The sequence below is a fragment of the Ptychodera flava genome, chromosome 18, assembly GCF_041260155.1.
Source record: "Ptychodera flava strain L36383 chromosome 18, AS_Pfla_20210202, whole genome shotgun sequence".
Classification (NCBI taxonomy): Eukaryota; Metazoa; Hemichordata; class Enteropneusta; family Ptychoderidae; genus Ptychodera; species Ptychodera flava.
In genome coordinates, this window is record NC_091945.1 from 35,219,186 (window position 1) to 35,239,700 (window position 20,515).

General features: G+C 37.2%; 1 protein-coding gene across 1 annotated transcript in view; it reads right to left on the bottom strand.

Annotated features, from left to right (window-relative positions):
• LOC139117477 (neogenin-like) overlaps positions 1–20,515 on the bottom strand; it is an 82,105-nt gene that overhangs the window by 21,435 nt on the left and 40,155 nt on the right. The window contains 13 exon segments of the mRNA XM_070680609.1: positions 233–401; positions 4,112–4,408; positions 4,799–4,909; positions 5,301–5,495; positions 6,028–6,318; positions 6,627–6,775; positions 7,646–7,748; positions 7,751–7,879; positions 10,548–10,823; positions 13,523–13,668; positions 16,647–16,797; positions 17,978–18,162; positions 18,814–18,916. Of these exon segments, the coding sequence (XP_070536710.1) occupies positions 233–401; positions 4,112–4,408; positions 4,799–4,909; positions 5,301–5,495; positions 6,028–6,318; positions 6,627–6,775; positions 7,646–7,748; positions 7,751–7,879; positions 10,548–10,823; positions 13,523–13,668; positions 16,647–16,797; positions 17,978–18,162; positions 18,814–18,916 (2,305 nt within the window).

The following is a 20,515-nucleotide window of genomic DNA, read 5'->3' on the forward strand; positions in this document are numbered from 1 at the left end:
CACTGGACAAGACAAACACACGGGCTGTGTCACAAGTTGAAAACCAAAATACAACATGATTTAGGGATAGCATGAGAAACTATTTTCAAGACAGAACAACAATGTCCTGATATTGCATCAAACATTACAGCCAATGGAACTACAACTATGGACACTACAGCCGATGGAACTACAACTATGGACACTACAGCCAATGGAACTACAACTATGGACACTATGAGACTTAACTTACTTAGCACCAGCTGGGTAGTTTGTTTTATACATGATGGTGTAGTATCGATTGTCTGTTATTCGTTGTTTATGCAGGGAGGAATCACTCCACTTCACCTTGACAGCGTTGGCAGTCAAGACCACAGCTTTTATCCCAACAGGAGGCCAGATACGATTGTCAGCTTCTGGGGCTGAGAGAAGCAAAAATAAATGGCATGAGGTAAAATCAAATTGAATGATAAAACCAGGACTATAACTTAACATTCAATCATCTCTGTCAAGATAGTTTTACATATATACTAACAATTTTCTTTTTGTAGAACTATCATTGCAATTTTTACTTTTATTCAAACTTGCACTTCTACAAAGTTTAATGTTTGACCTGATGTTACATGGTGACTACAGCATTGAATTTATATAAATACTTTGATAGAATTCTTCATTTTCATACTTTCCAGTCCTGAAGCCAAGCTTGAAAGAGCAGCATATATTGCCACACAAGTATACAATGATTTGATTTTATGATGCTGCATATAAACCAAAGGCACAGGTAATTCACACTTCACTGATTTTCAAATACTTTTATAGTATTTTTTGATCCTCTTAGTAACTGATCACAGCAAGTTCAAAGAAACAAGCCTTCTCATTACAATGCGGATTTCAAAATTGTACAGCTTGATTCTGATAAGATACCTGTGCAATCAGGTCAGCTTAGGTAGCAAGACATATGCTATACTGCAGATGACTCCATGTGGATATATAACTTTTATCATCCATAACATTACTCAGACACAAATATCACTATGTATATAGTATTTGCATTCAACTTCCAAAAGACAAATGACAAACGTAAGAGACATATCACAATAAATAGTAAACCCAGAGAGAAAACATGTCACAGTACAATAGACACATCAATTCTGCAAATTTAAGTTTCCTCTCACCCCCCCCCCCCCCCATCCCCCACCCCTCTCATTTTTTCCACTCTTGCATCACGTTTCTGTCTGGTGAATAACAGAGAGAAAAATCCAACCACTGCACAGGTCACTGCACAGGTTACCGCTGACGACGATTATTAATGTACACAGTGCAAATTTTTCCATCTTTGGTACGATGGATATGTTGTTGTGTACAAGTCCATTCCTGATATCAATATTTTTACAATGTAACGCCATATGTATATACATGTATACTAGTATGTCCTGCAGAGATGCAACTTTTGGCAAAGTTCATTTTTGTTGTACATTAGCAACCATTTGCGACCAAATCTTTCGTTGAAATATGAACTGAGAAACTAAAACAATCACTCAGCACATTATTGATGTCGTCAAATGATTTCAATTGTTGTTTTAATTACAACTTCTTATAAACATTGCCAAAAGTTACAGTTCCTTGATTTCATCCATGAACACAGATCTTAGCATTGTACCCAACCATAAAAACATCACTCCTTTGTTTAACAAAAGAGGATAGCGGATAATAACGGGCTGAGATCAGCAGAAGTATAAGCAGAGGTTTGAAATATAAACCAAGGAAAGCAGTCATTGGTCGTCAGTTGCTGTTGGGTTGCCTGTGGATGCAACCTTCATGTCAGCATGATATAGAAAGCACCTTACTTGTCGTAGTGGTCCGAACCCGATGTACTGGAAATTGAGCTGAGGTAGCTTGTGAGTGAAAAACACGGGAACGTTTCTCAGGTTAGTGAGTAATGCAGGTGTAACAGAAAAGAGTTGTGAAAGAAGAGGTTTTTGAGAGGTGGCATGTAAACACATCAGGGAGGACAGGGTAGGACTAGGTAGCTGATAAGCAAGCTATGCAAGCAGAGCAACCGCTTATGAGTGATTCAAACAGTAAATTCTGCCTTAGATTAATATTTTGGAGGTTACAGAAAACCATCTACATCAAACCTTCCTTTATATGTTGGAAATACACGGAATATGCTTAAAGGCACCCTTCTCAATCCCTGGTTCTCGCACTAGTGAATAAGTGAAATGCTCTGTAACACTTTATCAATCGTTTGTTTTCCAACAAAATTTTAATCTACTTTAATGAATAAACTCCTGTTAGAGAAATCTCATAATTAAGTGGGGCTGATAATTTGTCCTTCCCTCAGCACTTTCATGTAAGCAGCAGTCCTCACTATCAGGTTTTCACATTACCGGTACCAGTTCTTGTTGACGTTAAACATGTGTGTGTTGTGAGTCCTTTATTTTATTTTTAAAGTTTTATAAAATCAGTCAATTTGTATTGAGATCAAGCTATTGAACAAAATATGCCTTTACAAGACTAATGGAGGGATCTGGGATCTCTTTTATCACATACAACTCACGCTAATAATCTAAGACTAACATCTCATGTCTTATGGTGAAACATGCCTTGAAACTGAAAGACTTCACCGTTTTCTCAAATTTTTTTCAAGAAAACTTTCAACCACACTTTTACAAAATAAAAACTCAAAATCAAGGGTCACAGTGCAAATTTTGGCACTAGAAAAGCAAATTGCCTAACATTTACCGATATTCGAAATTCAAATTCAAAATGGCCGCCACTCCTGTGTTTACTCTATTATTCCTCTAACAGTGTATAAAAGGTAGGTTCAAAATAATTTCTGTTGATCTATTTGTTTAACCTTGTAACTGAGTGTGGAGATGGTAAGAAATCTGGGAGTTGGTGAACACATTTTTTTACATCAAAACACCTTTTATAAAGTTGGGCGGGAAATAGTGGGGATGGATACACCTAGTGTAAGGGTAAAATTGAATGTAGTGCTCATTTACATAAATCTGCAACGTCACACATCATTGTTTTGATTAAAAATACAATTATTTACCACGGACAACATTGAGGACAGATCTTTTAATTGTTGGTAGTGAAATTAGCCTGAATGAAATGATTTGATTGGTGAACAATGACACATGTCAAAGGTCAAAAGTTGAAAGTCAGTGTCATTGGATGACAAAAGAAATCACATACAGATTTGTTCAGGCTACAATGTTTTTACACAAAACACAGCCATTACCAAATCTTCATATAATTTGCATAGTACATGTTGATCACTTTATAAGAACCCTCAGTGTGGCAGTTCTCATTTCAGATAAATAATGAACACTGGCCACCGATTGGCTACGGAAGTAGACATGGTTGTGTGACATTGCAGTTTCTTTCATATACAACAAAGCATGTATTTACATGGACAGGGTGACAGCTATGAATTGGGCAAGGTGTGATGTGCACAGTGGATACAATAATTGGCAGAGAGCAAAACAGGTGAAATGACAACTATCACAGGGTTACAGCAAGCCACTGAACACAATATTGACCACATTCATACTATTGTTATTGGGTATTTACATTTTTAACATGATATTTCTCTATTCAGAGAATATCCGTCTTGGGGAAATTTTCACAATACCAAGAGTTGACAGACACTGTACCTTTTCAATTGTCACATGACAGACACTGAGACGTCCATAACAACACCAATAACATGCCAAATTTAAACCAAATTGAAATCATTTTTGGATTTTACAACAATGGAGAATTACCACGATAAAATGGTTTAAAGTGATGTCTTTGATTTTTACAGTGAAAAAGGAGCTACTACGGTAAAAATGTTTTGGAGATATATCTGTAAGACTTACAGCAAAAAAAGGTTGGTTTGCTGATTAAAAAAATGTTCAAAAGCTTGTGGTATCCAAGAGGTATGGAGTAGATTACAAAAATTTTGCAGAAAAAGGATAAATTGGGAAAAATATTACATGCACTTCATGCACCTGTAAAAAAATCTACTTTATCAAAAATACTACATATGTTCTGAATTTATCTAAATCTAGCTTTAAAGTCTACAAAAAAATCTTTTTGTGAGTCATTTGCGATTTGACAAGGAGTTATTTTCACTTACTGCTTTCAGGACGAGTGGCGACTGTTTCATATATGGGAACCCCTAATCCCCTATTGTTGAATGCCCTTAGCATTATCACATAGGTAGATGCTGGTGACAAGTTCTTTAACGTGAAGTGTCGACGGCTTGGATCTGTAATATCATGGCTGTATTGATCCGGCACCCCAATACCATACGCAATTTTATAACCTCGTACAAATACATTGCTTTCCACTGGTGGAGGTGTCCATTCCACCAGAATACTTCTAGCCATGGCACGAACTTTCAGTGATGTTGGCGCTGGTGGCAAAATTGATTCTGGAAAAAATCCCACAAAAAGCAGGGTCAGTTCAATTATCATGACGTCAAACAGGCAGACTTTACCCCCTCATGATAAATTGTGGTTTGTCCTTCGTGTTTCCAATGGAGAAGTTGGATCACTCCACTGTGAGAGAGACCAACACAGGTTATGTCTTATCCAGTGCACTACAAAAATCAACATACATGCGAACAAGAACTTAAATAGGAAGTCTTCAATCCCTGGTTGTCACATTAGTGGTTGGTGACACTGACTGTTTATGTGATTTTAGTTTTTTGTTCTCCTTTGAAATTTGTGCACGGTTAGTCAATTTGCTCAGAAATAAAGCTGACAAAGAACCTGTCCCTTGAAAGATTTTGACCACTTTTATTTCTCGGTGGTGAACTCACCATCAAGATCATTTTCCAATGTCCGACCTCTCAACCAGTCTGTCGATGGACTTGTTCCATTTATCGTCCAAGCAGAAAGTCTGAACTCATAGTCTGTGTCCCTCTCAAGTTCTGTAAAGTTGTAGGAAGAATTGGAAAAAGTTATCAGAAATGAAATAGGAAAAGACTGGGCAAAAATAATCAGAAAGGCTGGTATTTCTACATCAATGAAACATTTTTCAATCATAAATTTTTTGTTTTTTTCCAAAACACATATCCCATCACAGTTGACTGCTATCATTGTGTGCTGATAGTTGCACTGAATATATACAAACTATATCATTACGCAATGAACTATCCAAGCCATGGTAAACCACAATGTTCTGGTCTGTTATTTGGTGTAAGATATAAGGCCTTCCTTGAGGGCATCATCCATTTGCTGGGAACTAATTGCAAGAGTATGCGCTCACTGGCTGTTTATTATCTCTATTTAATAACTCATAAATAATCTAAAATGATTTACCAGCAACTGTAAATGACCGTATGCTGCCCTCTAGAGTTATAGTACTGCCACGTCTTGACCCGATCTCTTTCCATCTCAGCTTGTAGGAAATAATCTCGCCATTCCTTTCTTCCAGAGGAGGGGGATCCCACTGGATGTTGATACTTTTTGAAGACTGTGCCACTATGGTTACATTGGCTGGAGGTGCACTGGGTTCTAGACAAACACAACGAGGAATGGTTTACATGCCACATAAAGGCAGATCTATCTCAATTAAATGAAAAAACAACAAAATAGCTGACTGGCGGCCATGTTTATTAATTGCAGGTGAACTGTGTTCTACAATGAGACAATGAGGATGAAGGAATGAAATAGTTTCCATTTGACTTTTTGAAGCAAAAACAGAACAAAGACTGACAAATCTGGTCTAGATAAACACATATCCACGAAAAACACGCCCTTTTCTCTTGAGGGCTCAACCCTTTCACCCCCATTTCCAAGTACTGAGGTCCAACTTTGTCATTGAAAACAATAGAATTGTACTAATATTTGGTGATGAAAGGGTTAAGATTCTCTTTTTCCTACTTCAAGCTTTCTAACATGTCTAATAATGCTTTCCCCAATTTGGAAAATAATACACTAAAATAAAGAGAAATATGTTGAAAACGTGTACAAACTTGGACACTTTTATGGAGAATGTAAAGAATTTTCAAGTAAAAACCGTGAACAGAATGTAGAATGTACTTACGATCTGAATAAGTCCTGACAATGACTTCATCACTTGAGACTCCTGGTCCATTCTCATTATATGCCACAACTCGTATTGTATAATCTGTATACATTTTCAATCCTGACTTGGTGTACTTCAGTGCGCTCACATCTATGTCTACTTCGCTGTTCATTCTGGCTGTCTCAGCATAATAGATTTTGTAGAACTGAATGACGCCGTTGCGGTGTTGTGGGGGATTCCAGAAGATCTTGATAGCTGTCGTTGACACAGCCATGGCTCTTAGGTTCTGTACTGGACCAGGTACTTGAACTGCAAATAAGATTTACACTATCAAAGTGAATTGTACACAACCACTTGTATTCCACACGAGAATAACAGCATCAAGGTGAATTTTTTCACAAGGGAAGAGAAGATTAAGATAAAAGAGTACAGAGCAAATGTCAAATTGGGCATGGCATTACTGTGTGACTGTGTCAGTACTTGATATTTGTACAGAGGTTTAAAATCCCATGGTAGACATTTAGTATGATGGCACTGGGTACAAATTCGACAATCTCATAAAGTACACTGACAGTTTGCACAGGAGCAGTAGTTAATCTTGACCTTGTTTGACCTACCTTCAGGCTGTGTGTCAACATAGATGACCTCTGAACTCTCTCCTGGTCCGTGTTCATTGTAGGCTTTGACTCGGAATTCATATCGTGTTGATGGTATCAGGTCTCTTACAGTGACTGACTCAACACCCGTCGTATTGACCACTCTCTCCCTGTAAGGGAATGAATAGCAATTATTTCACTGCTGTGAAAGGCAAATCTTTGATCAAAAAAACTGCATACATTCTCTCTGTGGTTTCTATAATTTGTGATAGTCTTAAATGAAGTTACAATAAAACCAAGTTAATTATCACAATTCACTATGCCTAAGTGCCCTGTCAGCTATATTAACCAGTCACTGACTCAAGAATCTTCTTTATGACGTCAGAAAATCATACAAATTGCATGGATAAGACTTGATGAAGAATTTTCCTATCAATTCCTATGCTGCAACAAAGATACCAGTGGTGAAAGGACATACTCAGTTGTACGCCATGAACACAGTAAAATTGTGAAGGTCTTGTATTGGTAGAATATTGGTATGATACTACAATCTTCTGGTAATGGCATAAATTGAATGCATGTACGGTATTTTGTCTATGCTAACAGTAGTGAAAACTAGCATCGACTTATTACATTTAAAGTTGTATGCACTGCAATGATAGATATTCACTCAGATGTTAAAATTTTTACACTACTTTTCTGATCTGCTGCCTGCCAAGATTTTAAGCCAATGGAGTAGATGACACTTCTGTTGTTTTTGTTTTCGTGAAAATTGCAAATTTTTCCAATAAAGTTTATGTTAGGTACAGTGGCTATTTTGAATTTCAAAGTGGTAAAATTATTTTGTTTTTCTGAACAAAAACTTCGTGCAGTGACCCTTGATTTTTCTTCTTGGTTACAAAAGAAAATGATTCAAAGATTCTTGGAGGAACAGCTGAGCACAAATAAAGTTTGAAAATTTCTGCCTTAAGGTGTGGATTACTTCAAAAGAGCATTTAGAAGAGAGAGAATGGTACGATAGTGAAAGAGACTGGAGTTACCTTGGAGATCCTTGTCTTCTGAAATACACAGAGTATGCCACTATGTAACCATTTGATAATCTAGGTTCTCTCCATGACAATGATACAAACCGAGTAGAGACGGTGAGGGTAGCACATCCCTTGGGACGCCTGGTACCATGACATTACTTGGAGACGGATCTGTACCTACCATGGCAGTAGGGGATTGTGAAGTGGTGCTACGGATCAGTACAGGCAATGTGGGCAAAGTCTCATCTAACCAGGGGGAATGAAGGGAGGAAAACACCAATAATAATAAAAAGACAAACATGCACAAAATAAATACAGCAAATTAAAAGACACAACAGGAAAATATTACTGACACAATATTAAGCAAGCTGATTTAATTAACAATGGTTGGCTTGCATATCTTGTGAGTTGTCTCGTGCAGGGTCTGTTGACAAGCATGCACTATACAGCCAAATTTAAGCCAGATAAAAACTTCATGAAACATCATTAATTGCACCAAAAAGCAAGTGATGGCAAAATAAAACATTGTGTAGCTTGGAGATTCTGTGTCCAAGGACCGTGTCACGGATTATGCTTATAACAAGTAACATTAAACCACAATCAAGCATGTCAGGTAATTAAACATCAATCAATCAATACGTATATACAAATACATTGTGGGTATCAAAATTAATACAAATAGCATGAGGGTTCTTTTGCAGTGAATGAGTCCTCTTACAGTTCCCAAAACTATTTTTGGCAATCTAACAGCTCCTTTTGCAAAGATTAAAATACCTAGCAGGGTTCAAAAGACTCTCAGTTGAAACTAAAGATAGCATAGAACCAACAACAGTAAACTGCTTTGAGGATATTATTGCTCATGTATTAGTGGTAGGTTAGTAAATAAGCTGACCATACAAAATGAGTTTGTGGGACTTGTTTGAAATATACACTGCAAGGAACAATCAACACATATTTATAACATTGTCCACAATTTTATATGCATAACTGACAACAGCTATAGGTCTGTGTTGCTCATCACATCCTAAAACTTCAGTGACACTGTAGTGACAAGTACAAATCTTCACTTTGGTCTAATCTATCAACACTATAGCAATGCAACTGTTAAGTCTGTTCAAACCACACATCTACTATAAATCTGCTGGAACAAACTTTGATTGTATCACTTGATTAAGAAGTCTCACATAAGCGAGTAGTAGAAGTCAAACATAACTATTACAATATACTACCAGTACCATTGAATGTACATTTGTAATACAAATGTAAATTCAGTGGTAGTACACTGCCCTCACAGGTTTTCTGGAGAAAGTCATATTAACCATTATTTTTTCAAATCCTCCAGGTTATATCACGAATGGCATACTGGTACTCAACAAAGTATGTTGACTTACATTTGCCTCATATGAAACAGCCATGAAACATTTATGTTGATTTGTATTCGCTCACTAGTACACTTGAAACACATATGAAATATGTATTTTGACTCGAAGTTGACTACTCTTGAACCAGCTATGAAATATTAATGTTGACATAAATTTGCCTACACTTGAAACCACAATGAAATGTTTCTTCACAGCACAGATGCCGGACACATCACATGATAAAATTTTTTTTTTATGAGGAATGAATTTTGGATTTCAAAAACTGATACCCAAGCCATGATTTGTGTTATTGGCTTTCATATGGGAACAAACTCTTCAGAAAATCTTGGAATACTATCTCAGATAACAACCCCATTCACAGAATCAAAATATGAAGTGACATTTTGAAGAAGTCTACCCTGTCAAAAATGAATGCATGAGCAGACATTGAAATTCACCTTTCATAATATCTAAAACACTAAAACTAAACTGTTTCAAGGGAAAAATAGGTCTGCTGATACTCAGAAGCTTTTACTGTTTTTTCACTGTCATAAATTTGAACATATTAATCCCAAGGAAATGATCTGTGCTAGCTACAGCCATTAAGATTGGTGATTAGCAGAACACCTCATACATTTTGATCTTTTTTATGGCCATTTTAATCATAATTTTACGCTAGAGTCATTATAGGTGTCTGCGTTTCAGTGGGTGTCTATCCTAACACTATAAAGCTCATTTAATTACGCCTTTTCAGGACACCTATTAAGACAGTGATGTTGATTCCGTACGTGATCATGAAATATCACAGCTGGGGTAGAGTTTAAATATCTAGGAGCACTTATCAAAGGAAATTTTACAGTTCCACAATTTAATACTTGACAAACGAGTGCAAAATCCACCTAAGACCTTTAAAATGCTGACGGCAAATTAAAAGTGGAAACCTAGGACGCATTTAGAGTGTTAGAATCAGCCTTGCTGGCGCCAGGTAATGACAGGACTGATGTCAAAGGAAATTAAATATTGATTTGGACAATACACACACTGCAAATCATCAACACTTTAGTGCTATAACGGCCCTGCCTGATCAATGTTTTCACACCCTCCTTTTCAATCTTCTCAGACAAATGTCATCTAATTGCTTGCCACAAGCCTTGTATAACGTCAAAACCCAAAACCTTGTCCACTGGGACTTTGTCTTTACATAGATAGTTTGTTTGGCCATGTAGACAGACTCACAGTTGCTCACTTCTTTCCTACTTGTCTTGAATATTCTTTACTGCAACTAGTTAACTTTCATCAACACTTCTCCATACACCTAATTTTTAGCTCCAATCATATGACATGTCAAATTGTGATTCTGTAGTGTTTAATACTTCACGTTAACACAGGCATTACATTCTACCCTGAAGAAACTTACAAGAAAAGATATTATCTCCTCCAATATATCATGCTATAAGTGTATCTGATCTTAACTGGGGAGCTGTAGTTGTGATAGAATGTGTGGTTTCTCTAGGAAGGCTCTACATACATCTGTCAAGAGAGGGCGCTCTTACCTCTGTCCACAATGATCAGCTGGGCACTGGTTTGGATGTTGCCAACTTTGTTCTTCGCCATGCATTGATAAAGACCCTCATCGGATTTTACAAGACCAAGAATCTTGAGATTGGTACCTTGAACAATCTGAAAGTATTCACTGGGTGTGATGATGTCGCCATTTTTGATCCACTCTATAGTTGGGAATGGTACTCCATACACTTTACATTCGAACACAATGTCTTTGTTTACCTCTGAATGAAGACTTTCGGGTTGTTTTTCAAATCTTGGAGGGACTGTTAGGATAAAATTGACAACATCAATGAATTAAAATTTGTTGAAAATTATGGATTAGTCAAGAAAGGAGTATTATATTTCAAAGCACATTTATATTGCTCCTTTTATCTTGCTATTTATTCAGATAGATTGGAAAGAGATGGTGATCGCACATATTTGACAAACAAAATTACAACATTAACATTTTCAAACACATTCTGAAGATAATTCATTCCTGTTTTCAAAATTAGTATTTTAAAATGGTGTACTACATGTTGTTCTTACAATATCCATGAAAAATTCAACATTGAAAAGGGTCAAAAATTGAATATCCATTGTCAGTCGGGATATTTTTGGAATACAGGATTTCATTTAAAATTATTCAATGAGAAAGAATTTTACTCAACTATCCTTCATCAAACTTATGTCCATCAAAATTATTCTTTAAAACAAGATATAGAGTTTATCAAACTTTAACAATCAAAAACTAAATAATAATTCATTGACCAGAATACTATTGTTACAATACAACAGAATTTTGTTTGGAAGAGAAAATTTTTCTCTTGTTGAAAAAAGTTTTGTGATCCTTGTACGACATGAGCAGCTGCTGGCCAACACCTAAACACTTTGCAAAGCTCACTGATCATTGGTTAACAGTGGAGCAGTTCTATCAGCATGGCTCCTGCTTTATTCTAATCACATCCAAGCAAGAAAATTAAACTGTGCAATCAGAATGCACATTACTTTGTATCTTTCGCGGTGACTTCATTTGTTTTTAGTGATAAAACAGCGCTCAGCTGGGGGAGTATCCCTGGGCAACGCACTCGGCCCATCATCAATTATTTTTTTTTAAGTCGAATGTAATCTGGCCACTTCAGCCATCGCAATTTGTTGGAAGCAGTGATGGTGATCACGGAGGGCTTAGGGGAAATCTGGCGACTGCACACGGATGGGATGACTCAATGCACAGATATTAGCAGTGGTGCCACTATGTCTGCATTAACAATGCATGTACTCCTGATAAATGCACACAGCAACCTCTGCTTTAAGTGCTCTGCATTTTCTACCGCATGAAGATATATTTTTACACCTCTCGGTGACTGCAGATTAATTACACATACTTTATCAATTTCAAGCTAGGAGTAATATTTCTACAGACACAAAAAATTTCAATTAGTACGTTTATAAATATCAGGTACGGGAGAAAATTAAGGCATCCCATATTTTCTACTTAAAATTCAGTATTTTTTATGCGAGAACCAAAGATTAATAAAACATTTCCCAGTTGCACAGAGTTGATTTCTAAATACTGAATTGGAAACCTAGGATACTTAGCTCAATAAGTACCACAATTATAAACATTTATTTTTGTATTTATTGATAAGTTTTTCTTTTACCAGTTCAGGAAATATACATTGGTATCCAAGAAATTCACAGAATATGGTGAAATGTCGAGGGCGATTTTACATTCTGAGCATTTAAAGTTGTTGAAGAAGGGACAAAACTTGTAAAATTTGATTGATTTCACTAGTGTCATAGACACATCTACATCTATCTATGCTCGCACACAGAAGATCATATAAACACTACTTTGGGCAAAATATTGACTTTTGTTGTACATTCATATTTGAACATTTGAATAGCTGTCAGTTTCACACATAAGTCTCAGTGGATGTAAATGTTTGTACTGGGTTGAGGTTTTAGGGAAATAATGAACTAATTATCGGCATGCAAACAAGATCTGTGCGACTGTTTGACATGGATAATGCAACTTACTTCACCTCTCTTTACTGATGTAAATTATTGTAATGAAGTATTTGCACTGGTGATGGGCAGTTACGTGGACAGGGGACCAGACAAACATAAAAATTCACATAATAATGTCACTAAAAGCATACTAAAGTATAGTAAAGTCTTATGGATTAATCAGTCTCATTAATCATGCTACAGGTGGCTTCCTGTCTTCGTCATCTTTGCCTTTAATGTCTATCAGAGCTTTGTTTCAATCCCATCATGCATTTCAATTTAATTTCTGGACATTTCAAATCTGACAAAAAGTGTGCTAAGGAAGGTGTATTTAAATCTGTTAACCTCTTATTCCCTGTAAACTGGTAAACAATAACCATTGATAACAATGGCTACGGGCCAAAGCATTGTGGTGAAAGGGTTAAAGGTATCTGGGTTTTTTCAAGATTTGTTCTAATCAAACAGCTTCTTTTTTGATGTCTTTTAAAAACTGCATGAATTCTAAATACAATCATACAGAGATGTGCACTGCATTGTGTTTATACCTTGATTTGCCCACATATCAGAAACAGAAAAGCAAAACACAGATGTCTGTGAAAGGATATGCTCCCTGTATATTTGTGAGCATACCTGAATGGCGGTGGATGTTGCGGATGAAAATAGGGGGGGGGGGGGGGGGGGGGGTGGGGGGGGGGGGGGGGGGGGGGGGGGGGGGGGGGGGGAGGGGGGGGGGGAGCTATCAAAGGGAGGCATGAGTTTTGAAGTGTAAAATGAATGGAGGGAGCTAAATATAGGAGAGATATGCTTATAGTTCAACTGTTGTTTATCAGATGGGTATGGCAGGGTTGTTTTCAACTTACCAATGATCTCTACTATGGGGCTAACATCTTTGAGACTTGTGAAGGTTCTAGAGAATAGAGTTGTTTTAGAGATAAACTGTAACATGAGACGTATACAGTGAGTTAAAAGTTACCTTGAACAAGCAGTTCGGCTCTGGTATCTTCATTGCCGATGGCATTAATAGCTGAACATGTGTAGGTTCCAGTGTCTGACTCTGTTGCACCTTTGATTCGAAGGTTAGCGCCACCATAGATGGAGTAGTGATCTTCCGAGTTTTGACTGTTCAAAAGGAGAGGGATACAAAATTTAAGGAACTGAATGATGGAAAAGATATCACAGGTGTTTGTGATAATTGTCTAAAATACACGGTGTTTTAAACAATTGTTACAAATGGTTAGAGGTCTCTTCACAATGGCGTACATTTTCACTGGTTAAGTACTCAAAGCTGTATTAATGATAGGCTAAGTGCTGAAAAGGCCCCTTAGAGTAATAATGTTGGACCTTCTCACACAAGCCTATCCACAGCACTAATTGTCACATTGAACAGAGTAGATTTTACAAGGAGTTACGCTTTGAAAGACATCATCACCAGTTTGATATACAGCAGTGAATAATGTAAGACATATGCAACACAATACAATGATTGTCATCTACTTGTGGTGCCAATATTTGTAAGGAATCTTTTTCTCCTCTCAACTGCACGTTTCTGTCAACTCTTTGATCCTGAAGTCAGGGTGTTCACTGCCTGCTGATTGCAATGTGATGATAAGTCTGTGACTTGGTGAACTCTGACACAGACCAGAACAACTAATACAGATGTGTATGGGAGGTCTAAAATTACTCAGAAAATGTCTCGTAATGGGAATGTAGGTTCATTTAATGACTGCGGCTCTAATATTGGATAGTCATTTTTCATTTAGGTGTGCATATGTACATACATGTCACACAACATTTCGCAGACACGATCCAGAAACTGAGTGCTTTGACTCTGGAAGTAATGGTTATGAGCTGCATACATAAATGTGTAGTCTTGTAATAATCTATGTTATTGAGCTTGACTGAGTACCATTGCAAGATCAACTGTAGATGGTAAACATAAGTTTTCAAAGGTGTCAAGTTTTCATCCACCCACTGGTCTAGTATCTAGCCCATGTTTCAAACTCAAAGGTTCATACTTAGGATTTCAAAATGAGGGATAGACACTAGGTAATCAGTTTCCATCTGATGGAGGAGATGTCACGTCTTTCAAATATCATTCTCATCATCTACAGAAAGTTGATCTGACAGTGATATATACGTTTTTTGAGAGCTAAAAGCTGACATGCCCTACTTAAAGTAGCAATATTCCTGATTGGGAGTGAAAGTGTGTTTCCACAGATTTTAACATTCAATGGAAAACATGTACTTGCAGACTTTAAACTTTCCTACTGCAATGTTACAATGACTTTATTTCACATCAGCACAAATCTAAAACTTCACGTAGAATGTCAGATTCAACACTGTAACTGAAGTTCATAAGACTGAGCATTTTGGTGAAGCAGTTGTACATTTGAGGCATGGCCACATGAAATGCGGCAAATAAACTCTGTAGGTAAACATAAACTACATATGCTAAAAACATCAAGATTCCAGACAAGTGACCAGGCACTGATTTATGTCCCTGTACAAATTAAGACCATCACTTTGGAATGCATCACAGAGTTGTCTCTAAAGTTGTAAGGAATACTTGGCTACACTCAAAATTCATATGCAGCTAATCTGTCTCCCTAAACACGACATCTTGAAAACTATAACAGGCAAGTATTGTGGACCCAACTTCAGAATATTAAGGTTCTATGGAATGTTCAGACAAACCATCTGTATAAAATGTTTCAGATTTATTTGTAGTCTGTCGTTATGTATCAGGATGAATCCGTCAAACTGGCTGAGCATCTGACAAAAAGAATGCACAACAATGTTCTTCTTCCGAAATTGTATATGAAAGAAGGATCTATAAACCTTCATCAGCTCACAGAAGAACTACAAAATTTGTTTTGGTCTTATCATTCCATTACATTGATGCGGCTGATAGCTTACTTTACGGATTATGCCGACACATATTTCATGGGCAGACTGGTCTAGAACCAAGCTATGGTTTCAGGCTCTGCGAATCAAAAACCATGGTAGTTTTAGGTTCACACAGCCTGCAATGTGCAGTTAGATTCTAGACTGTGGATAGACTTGGAAACCATAGTGTCTGTACTGCAAATGACACTGTAAATACACAAAACCATCCGAGAAATCTCATCGTCATAAAATGCCAGACTCTTTGCAGTCACAGCCACAGGCGTTACTCCTTGATTTCTGTCGCACCATAGAATGTAATTTATAAAGCTCTGACTTCACAAGAATGAGACAGATTCATTATGGAAACTCTAGCAGTCAGATTTTTTCTGACAAGCACTTTTGAAATATTTTCATGGTCGCCAATGTAGCAAGATATGTCAGGAGAACACCATACAGACTTATTTTTGGTGGGGAGTCATTTCTAATGAAGGGGAAGGGGCAAAGTAACCTCTAACCTCAGAAAATAAATACAAGGAAAAATGTGGAGCTTGGGTCAAAGGAGCTACTTTGAAGAAAACTGGAATTCTTTGTGGCGGTACCAGTTCAAACTGTGGCCTTCTCACCCTGCATGTTCCTATGTGACAAAAATTGGAGTGACCATATTGGCCGCTATGCTTGCTTGCCGTTTTAAATAAATACACGTCTGAGGGGTGCAAGAGCCTAATGGATGTGGTGATGATGTGTGAGTTCCAGCAGCAAATGCCAAATACCCTGATCTAGTTTCTGGGTTATTTTTGAATAAAAAATTCATGCAAGACCTGGATTTACATGTACATATGTAAAGAGGGTAGAAAGTTCACTTCTTCTATGTAGAACACTGTAACCCTTGTTTTCAGGCAAGAAAATAACTGAACAAATGACTAGAAGAACTGTATGAATATGTTCACTTCAACGAGATGAGAGCTGTTATCACTTCTCTCATTAACATTACAGCCACTTCACCAAAAACACCGCATGATAAAAGCCACTTATTGCATACAATTTGTGTTACCCCATTTTAACCAAGTAAAATAAAATCTTCAAAAAACAATTTTTGATGAAAGTTCATTTCAAACAGAACTTTAAATATTCTGCATATTTTTTGTCTCTGTGATGTGTCAGCGTATGTCTTTTCAATGCTATATCAGCCAATAGGTTTGGTTTCCAATTACCTTGCAATGATGGATCGTCCATCTTTCCACCAGGACATCGATGGCTTAGGAGTTCCATTGGCAGCACACTCCAAAATAACATCTTCACCTTCTTTAACTTCGGTGTTCTGAGGTCTAGACACAAACTCTGGTGTCCGGCTGCGTGGAGTGCCTGTGAAGACCAAAGAAATCATTTCAATGATTTGAAGCAACAGTTATCAATCCCTGGTTCTCGCACAGTTAGTCACTTAAATTTGCTCAAAGATATGTTCAAATGTGATAAAAAGCCTGCCCTTAATATCTATAATATCAATACATCTGTTACAAACCTCCTTTGAAATGTTTTGGGATTTACAAATTTAAGTTATATGTACACTGTATTGATACTCAAAGGCTTATTACAATTGTTACTGTCACATGTAAGCAGTTCTGTATGTAAACATTGGCTTTCGGTGAAAGATGTTTTATGAACTATTTTGCATCAAGCTATTTGGAAGGAGAAACATAAGACACTACAACACAAACACTTGAAATACAGTTGCCACTTGAATAAATGCCAGGGTAAAATACTGAATGTATCACAGTGGGGACAGCATTTTCATCATGCTGTGAAATGACAACACATGATTCTATGATCTGCAGTTGTTTTTATATCCCTGCTGTCACTGCACGCTGTATGTATTTGGTGTCCAAGAGTTAATTGTATGAATGCTTTCACACCCAGCGTGTATATCAACTGTTTCATGTATGAGTTGCATGTACTCTATGATACAGATCCTGTCAGTTTCTGGTATCAGGGAAATGATATCAACACTGCCATCAGACAGACACGTCAGTTTTTGTACATGAACTCTACACTGAAGTAGATCCAGCGTCCATGCCAGGAATTCAGTATAGTGAAGAGATGAAAATGCTGACATAAAAATCTATTCATTCATGTGTGCTTCAACATGCTACATATGTTAGGAATCCTGTACATCTGAATGTATGCTGGAATTTCTGTATCAGCATGTACATATCAACATGTATGCGGAAATTCCTGTATATACATTTACATATGTTTCGTTGGGCATCCTGTACATGTGTTTATATGCTGGAAATCTTGTACATATCATTGCTAACATACTTGTAAGCTTTGGATGCTTTCAGTTCTTCAGTCGTGTTCCATGACATGCCGTGATGTTGCATTACTTAATCAGACCCATGAAATATTAATGAAGAGTTGGAAGTTATACACGTTTCAAGACCTCCAGCTGTGAACACCTGGAACTTGCATGAATGTATTCACAGTTATCACAAAGGCAACTGATGTTCATCAAAACCATCTATCACAAGACTGCAACCATACTTACCAAACAAGATGGATAACCTCTCGTCTTCACTCCGCCTTGCTCCTTCAACATTTGATGCTCTACACCTGTATCCAGCCTCATCATTTGACGTGATATCTCGGATTTCCAATGTTCCACTTGGTAATTCCAGATACCTATCATTTACATGGTCAGCAGTATCTAAACTTTGCTTGTTTTTCTGCCACCTGAAAAGACACAGAGATTTTAATAGTTTTTACGCTCCCTGTCAGGTGACTGAAACACCATCATCTAGTTTTTTTATTACAGCAGGTCATGAAGGGTCACCTCAACTATTAAAGTTCTGTGTTATTAGAGACGTGAACACACAAGGAAGACAGCTACATGGATACAAGGCTGAAAGTTCAGCCAAGTTGCCATCAAAGCTCATGTTTTATTCAACACTGTGACTGCCTCATATAGAGATTAACTTCCTGGACATATTACAGGCTAAGGGATAGGTGCTTTGGATATCGTGTGAGGTGAATATTGAGTAAACTGCGTCTTGCATATATCCGGTCTTACGTCACTGTATAGTCATCAATGTTGCTGCAAGTATTTATCTCTAATCTCTGTATTCTAGTGACTGAAAAGCACTTTTCAACAGACCATATATTTGGACATGATTTCATGAAGTCTCAACAAAAGCTGGGATTCAATCTCTACCTTCAAAGAATATGATTTTATTCTGCATTGATTCAAAATTTATGTCAGAACACAAGCAGTAACAGCAAAAGAAACTCAAAATGATCTAAAATGACTTAGCCTTTCCTCTGATTGGCCAAGATCCAATGTTTTCTGGCCAATCACAGAGGTTCTTAGATATGGTTGATTCTTACCTTATCACTGCTGGGGGAACTGCCTCTACACTACACCTAAATATTGCTGTATCCCCAATAAAAACTGAGGTAGACTGGGGCTCCTCTTCAAATCTACCTAAATCTATATTTAAGAAATAACACAGAAAAGTTTTGTATGAGATAAAATTTGATAAATAACCATTGCTATAAGCAAACAGAACTTTGTCACATGCATATCAGGTTGATGATGAAATGAAATTGCAATGCAGGTGGGTACGGATGATGAATTGGTGAATTGACTTGGGAATTCCTGCAGGATGAGTTGCTCTGAACATTTACAACTTTATGAAAGATGGGACTTTTTATCAGATTATCTTGGCAGTAAATTAATTCTCCTCATCAGAATTTTGACCACAGGGAGATGAGTTGTGGCACATCCTGCAATTCTCTTTGTATAAACTTGATTTCAAGAATTCATTAGGGTAATAGGATTGTGTTTGTCGGCCATAGTTACATGCAAAGTGCAGCAGTAGAAGTCACACAAGACATATGATGATTCATGAAGTGGTAACAAATGAAATGCAGCTATCTGAAGCTACTTCCAGATACACACAGTCTAGAAGCTAGTCATTGGTTTCAGATAATGCAAGCCAAGCATCTTTGACTTGCAGAGCCTGAAACCCACAACTACATGGTAGATTCTAGACCAGCGAAATCTTCACATACACTAACACTATTCACTACAAAGTTATATCACACTCCAGTAATATTGTCCTTAGAAGAGAGATTTCTTTTCATTGTAATTGTCTAGTACTGAAGCATCATAACCAACAACTATCTCTACATGTAGCCATTTTATAGATTGCAATTTTCTGTTTTTGATACATGACCACACAGGTTGCACTTTCAAATAATGAATTCTGATGCAAGGAAGTAGGTTGCCACAGGTCAGTAGATCTAAAATCTAGAGAGATCTTTGTAACCAGCTGTGCATATGTATAGAAGTCTGCTGATGGTTTCTAACTTTCAAATGATAATATTCTCCTGAGTACGCATGGCCAGATGCACACTCAGCTTTACTATGCAATACACCCCTGCACTCACCGTCTCATTTGGCTTAGCACAGGAGGTAGAATGAAATGGCAACAGCCCTTTTAGACTGCAAATGAACTTGCACTTTGCAATTAGTAGGCATGTGGGAGCCGGTGATTGCGGGCAAAACCTCAGAGCAGATTGGATATAATTCACTGGCATCTTAAGAGACTGTCTTACGTGTCCTGTGGTACAAGTTGGTAAAGCTTGCTAAGACTTTAAAATGTGAACCAAAGCCTACTGAATGTCAACTCAGCAAATCTCCTAGCCTTCTCAATAAATAATCATCAAATAATTATTTGGACTAATCTGTAGAAACATATACAGCCATAAAGGTGAAAATAAAATGTCAAAAACTGGAAACCAACAAATCTCAGTTTCAAATATGAATAAATTTCCAAGCGACTGCTATACTACATCCCAATACCTGCTCTTTCCAGTTTGTGATGAACTGCACTGATAAATTTTATGACATTTTTCATGAGAGACTGTAATCAGCATGGTCTGTACCATAATGAGTTCAGCTCACCAGAAAAAGAGACGCATGACCATGCAAGTTGACCATTTACTGCCATGCCCCCAAGAAATCACAAATCACCAGTTGCATCAATGTAGACCCTGTCCTCAGGCCCCCAAATAAGGTTAAATT